The sequence below is a fragment of the Bos javanicus genome, chromosome 3 (genome assembly GCF_032452875.1).
Source record: "Bos javanicus breed banteng chromosome 3, ARS-OSU_banteng_1.0, whole genome shotgun sequence".
Taxonomy (NCBI): domain Eukaryota; kingdom Metazoa; phylum Chordata; class Mammalia; order Artiodactyla; family Bovidae; genus Bos; species Bos javanicus.
Window position 1 is genome coordinate 102,819,173 of NC_083870.1, and position 18,774 is coordinate 102,837,946.

At 58.2% G+C, this 18,774-nt stretch overlaps 1 protein-coding gene across 2 annotated transcripts in view; it reads right to left on the bottom strand.

Annotated features, from left to right (window-relative positions):
- Positions 1–18,774, bottom strand: part of SZT2 (SZT2 subunit of KICSTOR complex) — a 51,914-nt gene that overhangs the window by 13,128 nt on the left and 20,012 nt on the right. For both annotated transcript variants that reach the window (XM_061412232.1, XM_061412233.1), the window contains 43 exons: positions 17,580–17,790; positions 17,228–17,398; positions 16,639–16,873; positions 16,322–16,451; positions 15,257–15,399; positions 14,855–15,007; positions 14,608–14,722; positions 14,182–14,399; positions 13,884–14,099; positions 13,413–13,491; positions 13,129–13,223; positions 12,695–12,863; positions 12,412–12,526; positions 12,183–12,296; positions 11,824–11,994; positions 11,609–11,703; positions 11,249–11,372; positions 10,993–11,157; positions 10,702–10,906; positions 10,292–10,407; positions 9,937–10,183; positions 8,999–9,140; positions 8,798–8,890; positions 8,565–8,643; positions 8,170–8,463; positions 7,865–8,006; positions 7,591–7,686; positions 7,440–7,503; positions 7,023–7,208; positions 6,536–6,706; positions 6,361–6,448; positions 6,191–6,262; positions 5,812–6,013; positions 4,914–5,013; positions 4,083–4,212; positions 2,177–2,329; positions 1,972–2,074; positions 1,781–1,886; positions 1,584–1,695; positions 939–1,057; positions 667–831; positions 341–425; positions 41–205 (listed from right to left, as the gene is read on the bottom strand). In XM_061412232.1, the coding sequence (XP_061268216.1) occupies positions 41–205; positions 341–425; positions 667–831; positions 939–1,057; positions 1,584–1,695; positions 1,781–1,886; positions 1,972–2,074; positions 2,177–2,329; positions 4,083–4,212; positions 4,914–5,013; positions 5,812–6,013; positions 6,191–6,262; positions 6,361–6,448; positions 6,536–6,706; positions 7,023–7,208; positions 7,440–7,503; positions 7,591–7,686; positions 7,865–8,006; positions 8,170–8,463; positions 8,565–8,643; positions 8,798–8,890; positions 8,999–9,140; positions 9,937–10,183; positions 10,292–10,407; positions 10,702–10,906; positions 10,993–11,157; positions 11,249–11,372; positions 11,609–11,703; positions 11,824–11,994; positions 12,183–12,296; positions 12,412–12,526; positions 12,695–12,863; positions 13,129–13,223; positions 13,413–13,491; positions 13,884–14,099; positions 14,182–14,399; positions 14,608–14,722; positions 14,855–15,007; positions 15,257–15,399; positions 16,322–16,451; positions 16,639–16,873; positions 17,228–17,398; positions 17,580–17,790 (6,154 nt within the window). The remainder of the gene's footprint in view (positions 1–40; positions 206–340; positions 426–666; positions 832–938; positions 1,058–1,583; positions 1,696–1,780; positions 1,887–1,971; positions 2,075–2,176; positions 2,330–4,082; positions 4,213–4,913; positions 5,014–5,811; positions 6,014–6,190; positions 6,263–6,360; positions 6,449–6,535; positions 6,707–7,022; positions 7,209–7,439; positions 7,504–7,590; positions 7,687–7,864; positions 8,007–8,169; positions 8,464–8,564; positions 8,644–8,797; positions 8,891–8,998; positions 9,141–9,936; positions 10,184–10,291; positions 10,408–10,701; positions 10,907–10,992; positions 11,158–11,248; positions 11,373–11,608; positions 11,704–11,823; positions 11,995–12,182; positions 12,297–12,411; positions 12,527–12,694; positions 12,864–13,128; positions 13,224–13,412; positions 13,492–13,883; positions 14,100–14,181; positions 14,400–14,607; positions 14,723–14,854; positions 15,008–15,256; positions 15,400–16,321; positions 16,452–16,638; positions 16,874–17,227; positions 17,399–17,579; positions 17,791–18,774) is intronic.

Here is an 18,774-nt window from a genome sequence, read left to right on the forward strand (position 1 = left end):
CATTAAATGAACACCCCCTCCTCTGACCAAGCCGCCCCACCTGAAGAACTGCCCGGCAGGACTGGGCAGCGAGTGACTTGAGTCAGCTGCTCGAACTCTTCCTCCTGCAGTGGGTCTGGGGGCCCTGGAGAAGAAGTGGGCCATGATGCCAGCGAGATGGGGGCTCCCTCCTCATCCACAAAAGCTAGAGTGATGCAGGCGACCCCTGGGTAGAAATCCAAAAGGAAAGCTCAGCTCTGCGACTTCTGGGCCCTGCCCTCCCCACCCCCCATCCAGCTTCGGGACAGGAACAGGCTTTCCCACACCCCGTGGCACCACGGGCCCAGGGGCTGCGCTGTACCTTTGCCCCCAGTGCCCTGTCCTCCAGGCTTGTTGTACAAGTAGATGTCCAAGTCGGGGAGGCCACCCTGCGGCGGGAGTGGATGCTGCGGAGAGAAGAGCCTCTGAGCACTAAGACCAGGCAGATGGACACAGGCTTCAGGGAACAGGTATCCACGGGGAGAGTGGGGAACAGGCACACGCAAGAGCAAAGGGAGACACAGGTAGGTGTTACGGGCCGGGTGTACAGAGGTCCACGGGCGCACAAAGGTACCCGGGTGGGGATCTGCAGAAAACAGCTACTTCAGCAAGCATGCACGCAAGTGTGGACGGGGGGTGCAGCCTCACCTGGAAGTGGTTCCGGCTGTTGCTGTCCGTGTACTTGGGGGAGTGCAGGAAGATGAGCAGGTTCTGCCGCAGGTACCAGGCCAGGGCGGGAAGCCAGGGCCGGCAGCAGGGTGGCAGGCCCAGCTGCAGCACCTCTGAGGGCAGACTCCCTGGGGGCTGGATGAACTGCAGAGAGGGAAGGAAGGGGAGTCAGAGCTGAAGAAAGAGGTTCTGGCTGCGACTGTCCCGGCGGCTGCGGTGGAGTCACGCAGGGAGCCTGGGAGGGAGCTGACCTCCACGTCAGCTGGCGTCAGCTTGCAGTTCCGCACGAGCATGACCGTGATGACGTCTAGTGTGGCCTCATCCAGGCGCCGACGCAGAACCCGTACGAGCTCATCCGTGATCTCAGGACCTGGACACGGCCACGGTGCGGAGGTGGAGACACTGGCAGAAGATCCAGCCACCCCATCTCATCCCTTAACCCCAGACTCAAACAGGCTGCCATACATCAGAAGCTGCCAGCACTAATTTCCAGTTCTGCCAAGCTACTCAGCGTGTGACAGGCGAGTCTTACCTCTCAAAGCCTCGGTGCCCCCCTCATACAGTGGGAATAATAATAGCATCTATCTCATCAGTAACATTCTTAGTCCAAGGCTAGTATACATTTATTGAGCCATAAATAAATGAGCCAGTTGCCTACTGGATACCTTGGGTTCAGTGTATCCCAAACCCGCCCCAGTATCTGGCCAATGGGACCACCATCTATCCACATATTCAGTCAGTTTAGACGTCTGGCTGCATTTTAGCCAGCTATAGGTCCTACCCTTCAACATCCCAGGAGCCTGTCCTTTCCCACCCAGCTCCTGCTCGAGAGATGCCCGGAGCTAGTGTAAGAAGTCCCAGACAACTGTGGAACCACATCTGGCCACTCCCCTCACCTGCCTGCCCCACGCCATGCACCAGCAGCTGGATATGTCTGTCCACTTGGCCCACAGGACGAGCAGCATCGGAACTGCGGCTGGACGCCATGTCCAGGGGAGAACGAGGACCCTGCAGGGACACTGTGGTCAGGGCCTGGCTCCAGGGAGCAAAGTCTGCAGGAGCACGGGGCAATCGGGGAGTGGGGGATACATGCCGAGGCTTCCTCGGAACAGATGGGCTCCTGGCTTCGGGACAGAGCAAGGGACGGGGGCAGGGCATCACTGTCCCACGGCCGCTCACTGCAGGACGTCTCCAGGAGCCTGGGAGAGAGTGGCACGGGAGGGCTTTGGACCACAGCTCCTCCACTGCCCCAGGCTGTAGCCCGGCTTCCCAGGACCCACATACCGCAGGTAGTACACAGCTTTTGTTGCTCGCTCCTGATAAACAAACATGTTCTTCCGGTTCACCACAGAGAAGGCATTAAGCACAGAGCGTAGGGCCTGGATGGCTGTAGGGGGAACCTGGGTTTAGAAAACTCTTTTTTCCAGATTCCCCACCCCCACCCCTGACCCCGCTACACTCCACCTGCCCTCTCATGCCAATCACATACCCCGAGAGACGCCCATGCTGGGTCCCATTTTGAGGCGTGAGTGGACTCGAATCACGGTTCCCCATACGACGTCACAGGAGAAATGGCCAGGGACAAACTGCATCGTGGCGGCCAGGTACCCTCGGGGCCCACAGCTCTCATCGGCAGCATAATCTGGGGGACGGGAGATGGTGGATCAGAAACAGGACACAGCCCTCTGCCCTCAGACTTCTCACCTGTGAACTGGCCTACCTGTCCCCAACCCACGACTCCTCTGGCCGATCGCTCTGTGGGGGGAAAGACGGTCACTTTGGGTATTAAGATAAGCTCTTAGGAAGACAGGTCATAGCACAGAGGTTTTCAGAACTATCTCAGGAAGACATGGAGAAGGAGCTAAGAAGAGGTATCAGGAAAGGCAAAGCATAGTCCTGGGGATGCTGCCAGGACACTCTGAGCCTGTCGGAATCTAATATAGAACATATCCTACTCATGTACTCATTGGGCAGTGCAATAATAATACACACCCCACGAAAACAGAACGTGTGTGACTGCTCACATACCCCTACGGCAGGGGCGACACTACGCCCTTTGCTCTGGAGGACAGCTAGCCCAGAAAACCCGAAGGGTTGGGTGGCTCTTTGCAAGACTGTGGCTGCAGCCCACGGCCTTGACCGACCCCTTCCAGGTTGATGAGGAACCTTCCAGTAGGTCAAGGTGGCAATCTGGTTTCCCACAGAAGCTGCTCTAAGATGTGAGCAGTGTACAGGACACCCAGGGGGCTGCACAGTCTGGACTGGAATGCTGGTTACTAAGGGTTTCAGCGAAACCATATGGAAAGACTAAAATGAGGAAGGGCTGGGTCTGGGCTCCGACTAGTCTCACATCCTGGGCTGCTGGGAGCCACTGGGAAGGAGCGCTTGGCGGTTGCAGCTCATACTCAATTTGCAGAAGATGTCTTCTAAACCCTGGGAAGTCCATCAATTACGGGGATTCTGCTTTGATATGGAACACATCCCAGGACGTGCTGAGAGACGCGCTCTCCCGTAGCTGTTAGCAACATTTGTCTACAGACTTGCCAAGCATGTTAAAGATAAGGCGTGATCTGACATGACTTTTAGAACTGAGGGAAAACGGCAAAGGAATGGCACAATCTGGCTTTTTCCTGTGAGCTGGGGTGAGAGGTCATGAGGAATAAGAGAAGGGAGCAGAAGTGTGGAGATTTTGATTCCCATCTCAAGTAGATGATCATGTGTTTTCTAACCCCAAAGGTTTCTGTGCCTGCCTGTCCGGAGGGACAGCCAATCAGAGGGAAAATCCTATGGGCACTCAGGCTCCACCCCTCCGGGCTTCTCGCCTGTGACCTGGCCTACTTGTCCACCACCCCCTGCCCTTTCCTTGGCCCCGGCCATCACCCAGCAGGGGCGAGATGGTCATTTCAGAAAACAAGGCAGGGCCAGTAGAGCATGCCCTTAGGAAGACAGGTCACAGCGGCGCCTGCTCCATGTCCCTTCTCTCCTGTATTCTTCAACGGTGCCCCCTCTGCTGGCTCTTTCCCATGGAACAGAAACATGTTCAAGTCTCCACCTTATTTTAAATTCCTGCCTTGCCTCCCACCTTCCTTTAGTTTCTGCCGGATCTATTTGCTTCTCCCTTCATTGCCAGGCGACTTGAAAGAGGAGTGCCTCCCGGCTCCTCCAGCTTAATATCCTTTCATGTTTCCACTTCCTCTGGTTTCCTACTCCTGTCTCCACTGAAAGCACTTTCACTAGCCACTGATGACCCCGTGGCAGCCAAACCTGGTGATCCTTTTCAGTCCTCTTCTCCACTGTATTACCTGGCACTGAGGACCAAGTAATGGTGAGTGACTCAGTCCTCCCCCAGCTTCTCAGCAGTCTTCGGTAAAGGAAGGCTCCTGAGTGGGACTCACCATCGCTGGGCAGTGGTACCCGCTGACGGGAGTGGAAGGGGGTCTCGCTACGCCACAGGTCTTCTTCGCTCTCAGCCACCAGAAGAGAGTTGCACACATGACTGTCGTGCAGGTCCTGAAGAAGCAGCCGCTGAGAGAAGAAGGAACCAGCTCTCAGGGAACTGAAATACTCCCGCATACACTGCTGGTGGTGGTGGAGGGGGTGATCAAAGGCTAGAGAGAATGCCCATTATCACTGGGGGTCGGAGGTCAAAAAGAGCATCAGTAATCACTGGGAGCTCAGAGATGGTGTCTGACAGTCACTGGGCTCTGGGTGCTGCAGCCAGTGAGGGACATCTGTCCCTCCTCTTTGCCAGAATCTATTTACTGCCCTTCAGATCTCAGCTTAAAAATCTCTTCTTCCCAGCTTTCCCTGACACTGCAGATGGTCAGATCCCTGTTAAGTGTTCTCACAGTCTCTGCTTTTCCTCTGCAGAAGCCTTCACAATTGCAGCGGAAATAATTTGTGTGCTTTAGTGGTTTCATATCCATCTCTCCCCATTTGACATAAGCTTCCCTCTGTCTTAATTCATTATCTCATCCCTAATGCTAGCTGAGTGCAATGAGAGGGAGCATCTCACAGTCACTGGAAGGGAATGAGAGAGTAACCCACTCTGGGGGTGGGTTGGGAGAGCTCCTCAGGTTGTAAGGACACAGGGGAGTAATAGCATCCCAGTAACTAAGGGTCAAAGAAAATGTCCAAGTTGGATCAACAGCCTCCGAAAGTCAAGTTCCTAGAAACTCCTTCCTTATCTGGGCTGCATCCCATGCCTGGAGAGCCCTGCCCCTTACCTGGTTGACCTCCCTGCAGATCTCCCCAACTCGCCTCACCAGGAGCTGCTGCAGGTGGCGACACTCGGTGCCTGGCCCCCCATCCTCCCGAATCAGGCTCCTGGGGAGGATACATCAGACACAGAATTGCAGTGGGGCGGGAGAGGCGGGAGGGGGTCATGGGAGGAAGGACCAAGAGGAGGGAAAGGAAGGAGGACTGGACAAGGCGAAGTAAATGTGAAGGGAACTAGGAAAGATGGAATTCTCAACAGCAATTCTGGAAGTCTGGGCTCCAGGCTGGCCTCACAGCCTCCACGTAGGTACCACCTGAGGTTTCCCTCATGTAGTTCACCTCTTCTTTATCCTCCGATCTTCTTTGTCAGAATGGTGGGCCTCCCTTCTCTTAACATGCCCACCCCCATGATTAGAGATGCCTAAGTATGACGCTGCTGCTTACTAAGTGGGACCTTGAGCAAGCATAATATAGCCTATGTGTGCTGGAGTTTCTTCATTCTGACCGTAAGGATAATAATACTTCGCAGGTATGTTACAGATGAGTGATCCATATAACAAGCAGCACAGTGCCTGCCACATGGCAAGTACTTGTTAAATACTACCTATTATCCCTTATTTTTATATGCCTACAGCTCCTGAGCTGCTGTGAACTATAGATTCTCTTAATGCTTGGCTAGGAGCCAAAATCCTCATCAGCTTTTCAACTCCATTAGAAGAGCGGAGTGATACGCTTTGTTACAACCTGTGGGAAGTGGTCAGGAGCCCCCAACCTCAGAGCACAAGTCAGATCCCTACCCAAAACCTGAGTCCCAAGTCTAGCCTTCTAACAACACTGAAGAGGGGAGTTGTGGGACCAGGGAGAGGCTAACGTCGGCGTCAGGGTGCAGGCCCAGCTTTTCCTTACCTCGCATGTGCGTACACTTCCACACGGTCCTGCAGCACCCGGACAATGAGCCAGAAGTCAGGCAGGCAGGGTCCAGGGAGGCCTACGAGCGAAGGCTGTGGAGGTGGAGGCCCGGGTGGGGTCCGCAACATGAAAGGGGGCTTCTCCCCTGGGGTCTCACTGGGACCCTCACTGTCTGAGCCACTGCTGCCACCATCGTAACCTGTGTCAAACATGCTCAAGTTCGACCTTACCCTTAGGCTCATGTGAGCCCCAAATGCATCAGCTTGGTGGGCCCCCCTGGGTTAGTCCCTACTGATGGACCTGCCCAGACCTTTCACTATGCGGCCCTGAGTCCACTTCCCATCAGCTTGGTCTTCCCTGCTCTGCTCCAACTTACCTAGGTGGTCCGAGTCCACACTGCCCTGACTGGACATGAGACTGAGTCCCCGGCTGGGCCCAGGCTGGCTCCCTGGGAAGAGAAGGGAAAGCCTGGAGCCTCTCTCGATCCTGCCAAGGACGCTTTCTGAACATGGGTGCAGGGCCAGGGAGGTGCAAGTCCTCTCTTACCTCCCTGGGGCAGGTTGGGCAGACTGATGAGCAGGGGGCTCTGAGAATCCTCTGGGGAGCCAGGGGCTTGGGGGCTGGCTGTCAGGGCCTGAGGGTCAGGAGGTCAGGTTGGAGCACAGCCCCATACTTCCACCACCACCCGCTCCTTTCACAGGTCAGCCCAGGCAAGACTCACCTCCCCTTCAAGGCCTTCAGCCCTGTCCTCCTGGCTGCGCCAAGCCCAGGCCGGGGAAGTCCCAAGCTCCCTGTGGGACCCACCTGGCTGTTGGCCCACTGCCACAAAGAAGAAGCCACTGTCAGGGTCCTCAAGAAGAACATGACCAGGGAGGTGGAGGCGGCGGAACTCCTAGGGAGCAGGAGCCAGGCAGAGGTTAGGCAGGAGCAGCTCTCCCTACTGGTGGGCCCCACACTTCCTCATCAGACCCCTCACAAGTAGCCGGTGAAGCACAAGCTAGCATCCCCGTTGTGATGAAAAGGCTCAGTGACTCGCCCAAGACTCAACAGGCCCGGGGGCAAGGGTGAGCTGCCAGGCATGGGGTCAGAGTCAGACCACAGGGTGAGGAGGTGGACTCCAACCGAGAGAGGGCCTTCTGGTTCTATCCATGCAGCCTGGGGAAGGACGGGCCCCAGGGTGACCAGGGAGCGTCTCGAGGGCAGCATACCTCCTTAAACTGTGTGAGAGAACGCTCTGGCCCAAACACAAAACTCAGGGGCAGCGTTTGGCGCAGGCAGGTGGAGCGTCCGGGTGAGCTGTGGATGTGGGCGGCTGCGCGGTGCAGGGCTGGGCTCTGGGGGATGCCCCCTCTTCGGAGCGCCCCCACCATCTCATCCTCCAGCAGCCAGCGGATCTACAGTCAGAGAGCGATGCAGGGAGTGGTGAGGGGCACCCCCCACGCCGACTGGGGCATCACTGTACTCCTCTATCAGAAGACACTGGAAGAGACTCTGCCTCACAGACTGGGACAGGCCTCACTGGACCCCAGAATAAAGGGGGTGTCTTATGTCACCATCTGATGGAAAGGGTGTCAGTTACAGTGCTGAGGGGTGGTTACTTAGGCTGGGGGAGGGAAGGCCCTCACCTCACTCATGGTCGTCTCAACAGCCAGTCTGTGGGGTGTGGCCAAATTAGACAGTCCTGGGTGCCTAATTGGAAGAAAGGTTTACATACTGGTTTCCAGAGGACAAAAACCAATGGGGAGCAAGGAAGTCTAAGAGGGAGACAGGAAATACCTGTCTTCTCCTGGAGGTGGAAGTGGGGGCCCCAGCCCATCATCGGATGGCTGCCCTGGGGACCGTGGGAAGGACGCACTGCTTTCAGAAGTTGACCTGAACAGAACAGGAGCAAAGATCAAAGGTCAGCACCTATCATCCTCCCAAGGCCTCCTCCGCAATCCTTTCTTGGAATCCTTAAGGTACCTTTGGTCCCCAGGCACCCCTAAACTCCTTAATGGTTCCCATTAAGGATCCCAAGGCCCCAGATCCCCCACCAAACTTGCTGCCACACCGGTGGTGCTGAGGATCTGAGGTCGGGGGAAGCTCCACTTCCAGGGGCAAGGTCAGCACAAAGACGTCCAGAGTGACACTGAGGTCCCGCAGAGCAACTCGGCCTCCAATAGGGGGGCCCTCCAGGCTAGAAAGCACCTGGCCTGGGAGAGGGGGGAGGTTAGGGGTCACTGGAGCCCTGGGACAAGCACAGATTCCAAGTGTCTAGGGCTAAAGAGTTATACCCAGAGGCTCTCTCCCACCCCCAGACAGGCAGGCAGGCTGGACCAGGTCCTATGGCCCTCCCCTGGGGACCTCTAGACTCACCCAGGCAGGTGGGCAGGCTGCACACAGGTACTGAGCTGTGCTGGCCACGCAGCCGCACGGAGCACGTGAGGTGCAGGAAGAGCGGCGGTAGGTCATGCGCCAGGCTCTCAGGCCCCGTGGGGGAGTCGCCCCCCAGGATACTGAAGGAGTCTTCGTCCGGGTTCACGGTGTCTGCATCTGACAGCGAGGCACAGTCCAGCCCAGCAGGCCCCAGGTCTGGTTCACGGCTCTCGCGGTACTCCACTTCCAGCTCTGGGTCACTCTCGGTGACCACGCAGCAGGCAGATGCGTCTCCTGGAGACACATGTCACGTGGTCAACAGGAGAGGCTGGCGGCGGAGGCCCTGGATGCTGGCTGGAAGCAGCCTTTACCCCTGTACCCACTGGCCTATGTACCTTCCTCTCCCATGAGCTCAGCCTCTGAAAACTCCAAGTCACTGACTTTTCTGTCGACTGTGTCCCGGGGGCCCTCATCCTGGGCAAGAGAAGGGGACAGCTTGACCTGAGGTGGGGCCTCAGGGGACCAAGCATCAGGGATCAGGAGGATCTGGGTGGGCCAAGCAGGCTTTCAGGGGCTACAGGCTGTGGGGAGGGAGGGAGGGAGGGAGGTAAGGGAGATGGCCGCTCACCTCACGCCTGCTGGATGGAGGGCAATAGAAGAAGTAGTGGGGGTTGGAGGGCACGGTGCGGAAGTGGAGACTGCTGATCTCCAGGAACTTCTCCTGTTTGGGGTTAGAAGGCTACGATGTCAGCTGCTATTTGGCTGAGCTTACACACCCCCAACCATGAGGGACCACTGCCCAGCCAGGGCTCTGTCTCTCTGCCCTCACCTGGATGAGGCTGTGAAGAGCATCATGGGCCTCTCCTCTGAGCTGGCAGACATCTGTCAGAGAGATCTCCAGGCCCGGGTCTGGATGCCCAGGGACACGGGTGCTCTGAAACTCAGGCTCGCTTAGGTCCTCGGTCTCTATGCTGAGCAGGGTGGGGGGTAGTGAAGTGTTAGGAAGCATTGCGTCCTAGAGGAGCCTGCTTCCCAAGTGGGAGCAGCACACGATGGTCTGCCTCCGCCTCTCAGAAGGGTGCTGAGCACAGGACGCTCGCAGGAGAGGGCGGGAGAACCCACCCACCCGTCTCCGCTCTAACCGCCATATTGCTTGGTGGCTGGACATTTCTGTGCAACAGAGTGAGTAAGGCTGATTCCTGGCTTTCAGCAGGTGGAGGGAGAGGTCATTCATCGTGGAAGAGAGACCCAGGTGGAGAAGCAAGGTTTGGTGGGAAAAGTGCACTCATCTGGGGGGCATGAAAGGTGGGGGATGCAGACCTCCAGAGAGGGAACTGGGCACCACCAGTGTACTCAGCCCTCTGCTCCTTCCGTTCCCCCAGTGTTGACCCCTGCAGACACCAGACACACAGCTGTCTGCCTGCCTGCCTCTCTCACTCAACAGTTTCTGTCTGAGACTCAGCAGTTTAGGGGATTATCACTACAATCTGGATGTCCTCGGACAAGCTTCTGCTTTCTCTGATGGCCACTGGCAACTCCCCACCACTAACCTAGCTCAACACTCCACACCAAAACAGGAAAGCTGGGAGAACCAGGAGAGTAAGACAGGGAGACTGCTGCCCATGTTGAATGGGAGACAGAAGCCTGGGCAGGAGGTGGGAAACCAGTGACCAAGCATGCCTGGTCGCTTCCCCAGGGCAAGAGGCCCCAGGCTATAGGGGCTTCGTCTGTGTGCCCCCTTATACATCATTCAAGAACCATCCCAACCTGGACTCAGAAGCCAGGACAGCTCGTTCCCGAGGCTCGGGGCCCTCCTCCATGCTGCTGCTGAAGAGCCCTGGGCTGAGAGGACCAGGGCTTGGGGGTGCATGAGGCAAACCCCGAGTGTGGCCACACAGTGCGAGCAGAAAGGGGGTGATGTCTATTTCCTGCAGCAGCTCCTCACAGGCATCCACTGCTATCAGCAGGTCCTGCGAGGTCACACTCTGTGCTTGCTGCAAGCTCCGGAACAGCCCTGGGGGAAGCAGAAGGGGCCACGAGGTCAAGCTCTGCGAGGACCTCTCCAGTCCCCATGGCCGTCATCTGCAAAGTGGGCTCCTCCTTGCCGCGGCGTCGCACTCACCGCGGACGTAGCATCGCTGTGCGTGCTCCTGTAGCAAGGCACAGTGGCTGGCTGCCCCCTTGTGCCTGGGCTCCATCCAGGCTGAGGAGAGGGAAGGCTGGTCGAGGAACTGAGTCCTAGGAAGGGAAGGAAAGAGAGGGCTTGGCCAGCTCCCCTCAGTGACAGCCCACACTCAACCATCCCCACCTTCCAGTGGATTGTCCCTAGGTCCCTACCAAAGGCAGTGACGGCCCAGAGACTTCAGCTGATGCACTGAAGGAAGTCTAGCACTGGGCAGGCAGGACATGGCCAAGAAGCTGAGCTCCTGACACTGATCATCAACTTGTGTGTCTCTCCCCTTGAGCCATGGCTGGGGGCCATGGTTGGCTGGGGGCGGGGAAAGGACCCAGGTCAACACAGAGGGCACTCACCGGAAGACGAGATCTCGGGGTGGCTGAGGGGGCTGCATGCCAATCATCTGCTCCCTCAATGCTTCCAGAGAACAGCTATAGATGTAGACAGGACACCGGGTCCGGGGCCCATCTGCACCCTCTGTCTGTGAAGCCTGGCGCCCAGGGTAAGCTGGTACGTCCTGACGGAAGGGTGGGCTCAGCTCTCCTGGATTCTGGGCACTGTCTGTGGGCAAGAGGTAGCCCATGGCATCCAGCCCTCTGTTCCCGTTCCCGCTGCTGCTTAGCTGACTTAAGAGTCAGCAGACTTACCACTGGCTGGGGTGACACTGAGGGTGGGGACCTGGGACTTTGTCACCGTGACCCCAGTTTCTGCCAGATCTTTCGGGCTGGGGGCCCCGTTCCAATCTTCAAACTTAGGCCTCATCTCCTCTTGAGGGGGTCCCTCTAGGCCATATGAAGCCAGATGTAGGACATCTGCAGAAGAAAAGTGAGACATAACTCAGAGCCGCCTGGCGGGCCAGTGAGGGAGCTGAGGGGATGTGTGGGAGAGGTCAACAGTCAGTACCTGAGAAGGTCGCGGGGAGGAAAGTCAGAAAAACATGCTGGGGGGTCACAAGCCTTGCATAGCAGCGCCACTGAGGGGGCTGGGCAGAGCCGACGGGCCCGGGAGTTTCAGGAGGGCCTGGACTCTGTACAAGAGAAGCAAAATCAGAGCCGCCTGAAGGGACCACCCAGTGCCCACTTCCTTCCTCTGCCCGAGACTCCACGCTCAGGGACAGCTTGCAACACTGGCGACCAAGAGGAACGACGGCACCCTGTCAGTGGCGGGCGGCACTGAGCCTGCCCAGACTTAGAAAGCTGGGGAGGAACATGTGGGGACGGCAGGAGGTCACCATGATGAAAGGCCCGATGCACCAGTGCTGACCAGGTTGGGAAGACCGGGGTCTCCGATGGCCTGGGCGCTGCTGCCTGCTTGATCCTTTAGGATCCCAGGGTCCCCCACTGGTGGCCCCTCTGGACCTACAATGAAGGTAGAGGTGGATGGGAGAGCAGAGCTCTGAGATGCAGGAAACGGGAGGCCAGAACCCAGACGGGAACCGCTCTGTAGAGTCTGGTGCCTGGAAAGAGGCGGGGGCTCACCTGGACTGTGGCGGGTCCGCCGAAGCACCTCGCGCAGGAAGGCCGCCTGGTCGGCGGCGGGCAGCGGGAGCTCCCGGTCACTCAGCTCCTGGCCCAGGCAGCCATGCAGCAGGCACAGCACCATGTCATTGGCAGGACAGGGCCCCTCGGCGGGAGGGACGCCCTCTGGCTCTGCCCAACACACACTCCACTCAGCACCCAGGGCCTCCTGCTGCCCAGCGCCCCCGGCTCTGCCCCGGCCAGCCCGGCCCTCCTGCAGCCGCCGCCCCTGACACCCTCTGCTCCTTCGCAGACTCATCTGCTTTCTGTGCTCTAATACCCCTTGGCTGGCCGGCTCTCTAGGCACAAGGTTCACCCACCTCTGGAAAGCAGGAGGAAGAACATCTGGAGCTGCTGGCACTGAGGCAACAGTCCCATGAGGTCAAAACGGAAAGGGATCTCGTGGACGCAGGCGTCTCTTCCCTGGTCCAATCCTGGGAGGGCGGTAAGGGCGGGGGAGACGAGCGCAGGGAGGCCTGGAGTTCCCGTCTGCAGCTGACTTCTCCCCACTCCTCCCCTGCTCCTGCCCAGAGGCCCCTCCCCACTGACCGGCAGAGACCCTTGGCTCCAGGGGCAGGGGACTCCACTCCTTGCTCTGGCAGAGCTGTATTAGGTACTCGAAGCTCAGCATGGAGCCTATGCAGGCAGCGTCCCGAGGGTGGAGCTAGGGGAGGAGTAGCAGAGGGCAGGGGTGAACTCCAGCTTCCAGCTCTCAAGGAAGCCCCACCAACACAGACATTCAGAACACAGAGACTGAGAGGGACCAGGAAGCCATCAGGCTGTGCTACTCCCAGGGGACTAGGGAACGGTGGGGTCCTCCGAGGCCACTCACAGCTCGAGGGATCTCACAGTACGTCAAGTCCTGGAGGTGCCTCCAGCTCTCAGGGCCGGGTCCCACCCGTCCATGCTGTGGCTCCACCCACACCTCGGTGACCAGGTTGAGTTCCGAGTCCCCCTCCAGGGCCTCCACCTCCACATCGTTGTCATCATCTGTTGAGAAGCTAAAGGAGGAAGGACTCTAAGCCTGGAAGAAAGGAGAGTCCAACCCACCACCACCTGGTCAGGAGTTGGTCTACAGAGGGTGGGAAGGCCAGGGCTCACGGGACAGCCACAATTCACACACGGCCTTCTGTCACTGTATCTGCCCCATGAAGCGTCTAAAGACAGTATCCCCTGCCCTGACTTTCAAGGTTGGGAGACAGACCTTCAGGGCGCAGTAGGGGGAAGGGGAACTGGAGCAAAGTGGCTCCGGGGGTCGGGCCTCACCTGTCCTTGGTGGAGGTTGAATGAGGCGGGAAGAGGATGTACTGGACCACGCACGTGTGCCTCTCCTCGGCTGCAGCCTGCCCCGGGGGCTCGTTCTGAGACAGGAGGGGAGAGTTTAGACCCACCCCAGCCCTGGCCTTCAGAACTTTAGGCCCCTCGCCACACTCCTGGGATTGGCCCCAGGCCACAGGGTCCCAGTGAGGCAGTGTTTCCATCAGCGCCGAACCCGCTCAGAGCCCTGAGATGACGATGGACCTTGGTGGGATGTGAGGGATGGCACGTACCTGAATCGGGAGCTCCAGGACCATGGTGATGATGCCTTCCCCACTGCAGGCGAAATGGAACCCTTCCGAGAGCCGAACTCTGAGGCCCCAGAGAAGCAGCAGTGGGACGGGATGAGATGGGGAGAGACATTCAGCATACAACCCCTGGCTTCCGATGCCACTTAAGACGCCCACTTTCCAGTGGCCATCCAGGCAGACTTGTCTGCTGGTGGCCCTGTTCAAACCACTGGTCCTTCAGGGGCAGCAGGTCCAATGAGAACCAGGGGCCAAAGTCACCAAGTTGTGGGGAAAGATGGTGGGCAGGGGAGCAGCGTGCCAGCTCTGTGCTGGCTCTTCTGCAGAGCTGGGGCCTCAGAGATGAGGGCAGAGAGAGGGACCATGTCTGGCTTAGGCTTTCTGCCAGCATCCAAGCCCAGCGTTGATGCTTGCTCCCTCCCTGCCCCCCGTGGTCCGGTAGGTTGAGTGACGTACTCAGTGAGGATGGAAAGGAGCTGGGCAATGGCGCTGAGCGGCAGCGCAGGGGCCAGTCCTGACGGGACGCTCCAGAGCCAGCGCTGGTGGTACAGGTAGCGGGACAGTGATGCCAGGCTAGAAGAGGCTGAGCGGCCTGACACCAAGGGCAGTGGCCCCGGTGGCTCCAGGGTCAGCAAGAAGGGTGCCCGGTAGTCCAGGGGCAGCTTCTCATACCTGGGCAACAAGGGCAATTCCCAATTGACCTCTACTCATGCCCAGCTCATGTTCCTGGCCTGTCCTCACCCTCTCTACCAACCTGATGAGCAGCTTGTCCAGTGGCTTATGCAGGACCACAAGGCAGGGCCGGTCAGACAGGGCCTGCTGTGGCCCCAGCGTTGGGGGGGACTTGGAGGGAGAGTTGCCTCCACCGGTGCCCCCCAGCCCTTTTCGTTTCACCTTGGGTGTTGGCTCCTTGCTTTGAACCCGGTGGGGGAAACGCAGGCGCAGGATTTCTTCCCGCAAGTCCGACACAATCTGAGGGGAAACTGTGATCACAACCTCCTGCTCCCATCTGCTATGGACATGCAGAAGGGGTCCACAGACGAGGCAGGAGAGCCTGGTGCCCCACGGCTTATTGGTCTGGGGGGCTCCTCCTTCGACTGGCCCCGGGAGTGCTGGGGAGAAGGAGCCTGTTGACACTCCAGGGCTTGTGGGTCGGAGAGTGAGCTGGGGCCCCGCTCACCTTGTGCCGAGCCTGTGCTGGTGTGCCGATGAGGAAACCCAGGCGGAGCACCATGCACGGGGCCTTGGAGATGATGCGGACCATGTAGAAGGAGGAGGGGGGCTGGTCTGGGGCACTGGGGAGAAATGGAGGGTCCGTGAGCAGCCCTCGGCTGGGAGAAGATGGGTTTAGGAGGAAGGAGGGAGAGGGTCTGGGGTGAGAGGAAGAGACACGGGATGGGGGGAGGAGGGGACATCACCGCGCCCACCTGGAGAGCAGCTTCACATAGGAATAGCCCTCAACTAGCACGAAGCTGCTCCAGTCACGGAGCAGGGAGGTCAGCGAGGAGTGCGAGATCCTGCACTGGACGGTGCTGTATCGGCCGTTGCTGCCCGGGGTGTGCAGGTGCTTGGGGATGGGCCTGGGGAGAGGGTGTGCGGTGAGGTCAGCCGGCCCGGCCCCAGGCTGGGGGAGGGGGACAGGCTGCTACTTCTCTCTTCCAGGCCCTGTCTGAGGGTCTGGAGGCTCAAGAGCAGGAGGGCTAGGACAGCTGGAGCTTTCCTTGGCCAAGTCGGTACGGGCTCATCCACTGCCTCCCTTCCCCGTCACTCCGCGTCCCTCCCACGCCCCGCTCCTCCACCCCAGCTGTGGCCCGACCAGGGATACCCACGTGTCGTGCTCCAGGACGAGCACCAGGCGATGCATGTGCAGCCAGCGCTGCCACGAGTTCGCGTCCATGGACAGCACCGGCTTCCAGTAGGCAGCAAACTGGGCATGGGAGGAGTCGGAGCCACTGTGCTGAAGCGACAGCACCTGGGGCACGAAGAGGTCATGAATGACCTCTGCAGGGCATCAGAGCCTGGGGTGGCGGGGGGGTCAGAGGCGGCAGTGGTGTAGGGCTAAAGGAACCTTCAGCCCCGCCTGGGACAGAGGCAGAAACTGCCTCCAATAGGAAGGCTAGGTCAGGGGCCCCCAGCCTCTAGAATCTCATGCCTAAGGGTCTGAGCTGGAAATGTTGAAATAATAGTAAGAAATAAAATGCGCAATAAATGTAGTGCACTTGAATCATTCCAAAACGACTCCCTCAAACCCCAGTCTGTGGAAAAATTGTCCCACAAAACCAGTCCCTGGTGCCAGAAAGGTTGGGGACCAATGGCTAGATTAAGACAAATGGGCCCAGGGACAGGCAGCGTGGCCTCTTAAAGCTGAATCCAGACACAGGATGGAACTTCCATCACTGACTTTGGGGGAAAGCCTCTGAGTGATGGCAGGACCTCAGGAAGAGGGTATGATTCATACCCTCATGAGGGTAGAATAAGCCCCCAGCCCCTCAGTGCTAGGCTGACAGCTGGGGCCAAGTGTGGAGAAGGCAAAAGACAAACGGAGCCACAGTCCTTGAGAAGCACAGCAGTTGTGGCTGGCGGGAAGTGCGGGGCAGGCTGGAGGGCGCGTGTGGAGATGGCGAAAGGGCTTGCAGCTGGCTGGGAGACCACTTCTGAGACATTCTGCTACTCTTGACCCTGGACTCCAGTGATCCGTGGAGGGTCAGCTTTCTCTAGAGACTCTTTCCTCCCCTGGGGTGGGGGGTGGGGGTGGGGAGGAAGGGGCTCTGACGGCTAAAGTTCAGGGTCCTGGTTTGGGGGCCTCAGATTTGAGAGGTGAGGAAAATGAACGTGGTTCTGGGCTCCAGAGGGAGAGCACAGGACAGGGAGAACGCGCGTCAGGGCCCCCTCACCGGGGTGGTGGAGCCGGGTGGGATGTAGAAGAGAGGCACTCCGCTCTTGGTGCTGTCGGGCAGCGTAAAGTGTTCCGGGACGGAGGAGAAGGACTGCAGGTGGGCGAGCATCTGATCCGTCTGGTTAATGCTGCACAGCAAGGGCCACCCTGAGCCTCCCCGGCCTCTGGGGAGTCAGGGGAGGGGAGCCCCGGGGCACGTGGGAGTCTGGACACAAGCCCGAGTGCTCAGGGTGACTCTCTCCAGCCCCGCTTTCACACCTCCGCCCCTCCACACAGCGAGTGGGGCCTCCATCACTAAGCGGCGACCCTGCTTACCTCTGCAGCGTGTTCCAGAACCGTCGGATAACGTGGGTCCGATACAGCGAGCGAATGGGTTGTCTCAGCGCGCAGGACACGTCATGCAGGATGTCATAACCGCCTTCCATTGTCACTTCCACCCGGGTGCCTCGAGGGCCCTCAGGCTCCAGGGGCCAGGGTGCAGTAGCCACGTACTCAATGCGCATGTTGTGTTTCCACAGCAGCACCAGCTTCACCTCCAGCTGGGACCCGCCTTCAGGGGAAGCAGGAGGGGAGGAGGGCCTGGGACTGGGTCCTGTCCGCAACCTCCACCTACAGCATGCAACTCTAGCCTGGCCAAAGGTTCCAAGCCTGGTTCCACAGAGTGCAGGCCAAGAGCCCGCCAACAGACACAAACTGAAGTTCGCAGGCAAAATCTGAAAACAAGCTAAGTCCAGGACACTACACCACTCTCAGCTGACTCACCTGGAACAGAAGGAGATGAAATTGGGAAGCTAAATGCGAAGAGAAGCCCAGCTCAACTGACAGGCAGAGTCTGCCATGCATGGTACACGGGGGTCTCCTGCTCTGTTTAGATGTGTGGGATACAGCAGGGCCTAGACCTTACCTTTGGCCAGTGTGACCTCTCGGACGCTGTAGCCCTCTCGAAGCCGCACAGACACGGTGCTGACCAAGTCAGCGGGAACCTCCTTCTCAGTGTGCTTTTTCCGGCGCAGGGCCAAGGCAGGGTTGCTGCTTGCGGAGACCAGGTGCTCATTAAACAGGCGGTGCTGAGAGCCTAGGGGCCGAGGGGAGGGGCAGGGGACAGTGTTACCTGTCAGCTGATGGAGGAGAACAGGGTGAAGTCATCAGCCCAGTTACACTGCCCGGGGACTCGAGCCCTAGACAGATACCTGTATCATCTCTGGGTCCACACTAGGATCCCCCAGTTCCCACACCTGCCCCAGTCTGCCCCTCACCGCAGTAATATTCAGGGTTCAGGGCTTCCCCGCTGCGCAGGAAGGAGTAGAGGAGAAATGCCCGGTGGTAGACAGTCAGACCCAGGTTGCCTGGTTCGGGCTCAGGACAAGTGGACAGGTAGGAGCCGAATGTTGCCATGGCGATAAACTTCATCAATTCCACGTTGGGTACATGGCCAAAACTGCAGTCATAAGAGTAAACTCCTCCCACCTGAAGAAAGTGAGCAAGTAGAGACCTAGCTCCAGGAGAGGCAACGGAGAAGGTGGTGCAAGAAGAGACTGGGCTGGGTGGCAGCTCCCATCCCTGGCCCGCACAGCGGCAGCTTTCCTTCCCTGAGCCCTTCTGTCTGAAGCCAACGCCAGCTGGCCACACCCCTCTCACCCCACATCAAATACCAGCCTGACCTCATTCACTAAGATTTTGGCCAATGGCTCACCAAATTCCTACCATCATGTTAAGACTGCAGTGTCTGACAGGGTGCTTCTCAAACTTCAGGGTGCACACAAAGCACCTGAGGTCTGGGGTGGGAGCCTGAGATTTTGCATTTCTAACAAGCTCCCTGGCAATGCCAAGGCTGCTGGTCTGTGGACCGTAGTTTGAGCACTAAACCTATAGATCAGAGACTAGCAAACCACATACAACCTGCGGTCAACTCTAGTCTAGCATCTATTTTTGTAAATAAACTTTTATTGGAACACAGCACGCCCATTCATCTTCCTACTGTCCATGCCTGCTTTCAGGCTACAAGAGCACAGCTGAGTAGCTGGGACAACCATACGGCCCACAAAGCTGAAAATGTTTACTACTTGGTCCTTTGGAGGTATACTCTAGAATTTAGTAGTCCCCAACCTTTTTGGCACCAGCGACCAATTTCATGGAAGATGATTATCCCATGAACCAGGGTTGAGGGGGATGGTTTCAGGATGATTCAACTGTATTACATTTACTGTGCAAGTTATTTCTATTATTATTATTATTCCATCAGCTTTACCTCAGATCATCAGGCTTTAGGGATCAGAGATGGGGACACCTACAGATGGTTCATTCAATTTCCTGGCCACTCAGCTCCTTAACCCTCATCTCCAGGAACTTTATTCCACTCACCTGCCCCCTAGCTACACACTGGCCCCTGGCTTCACCTGGAACTACTTCCTCTTTGTGAACTCAATTGCCACATCCCTGATTACACATAAC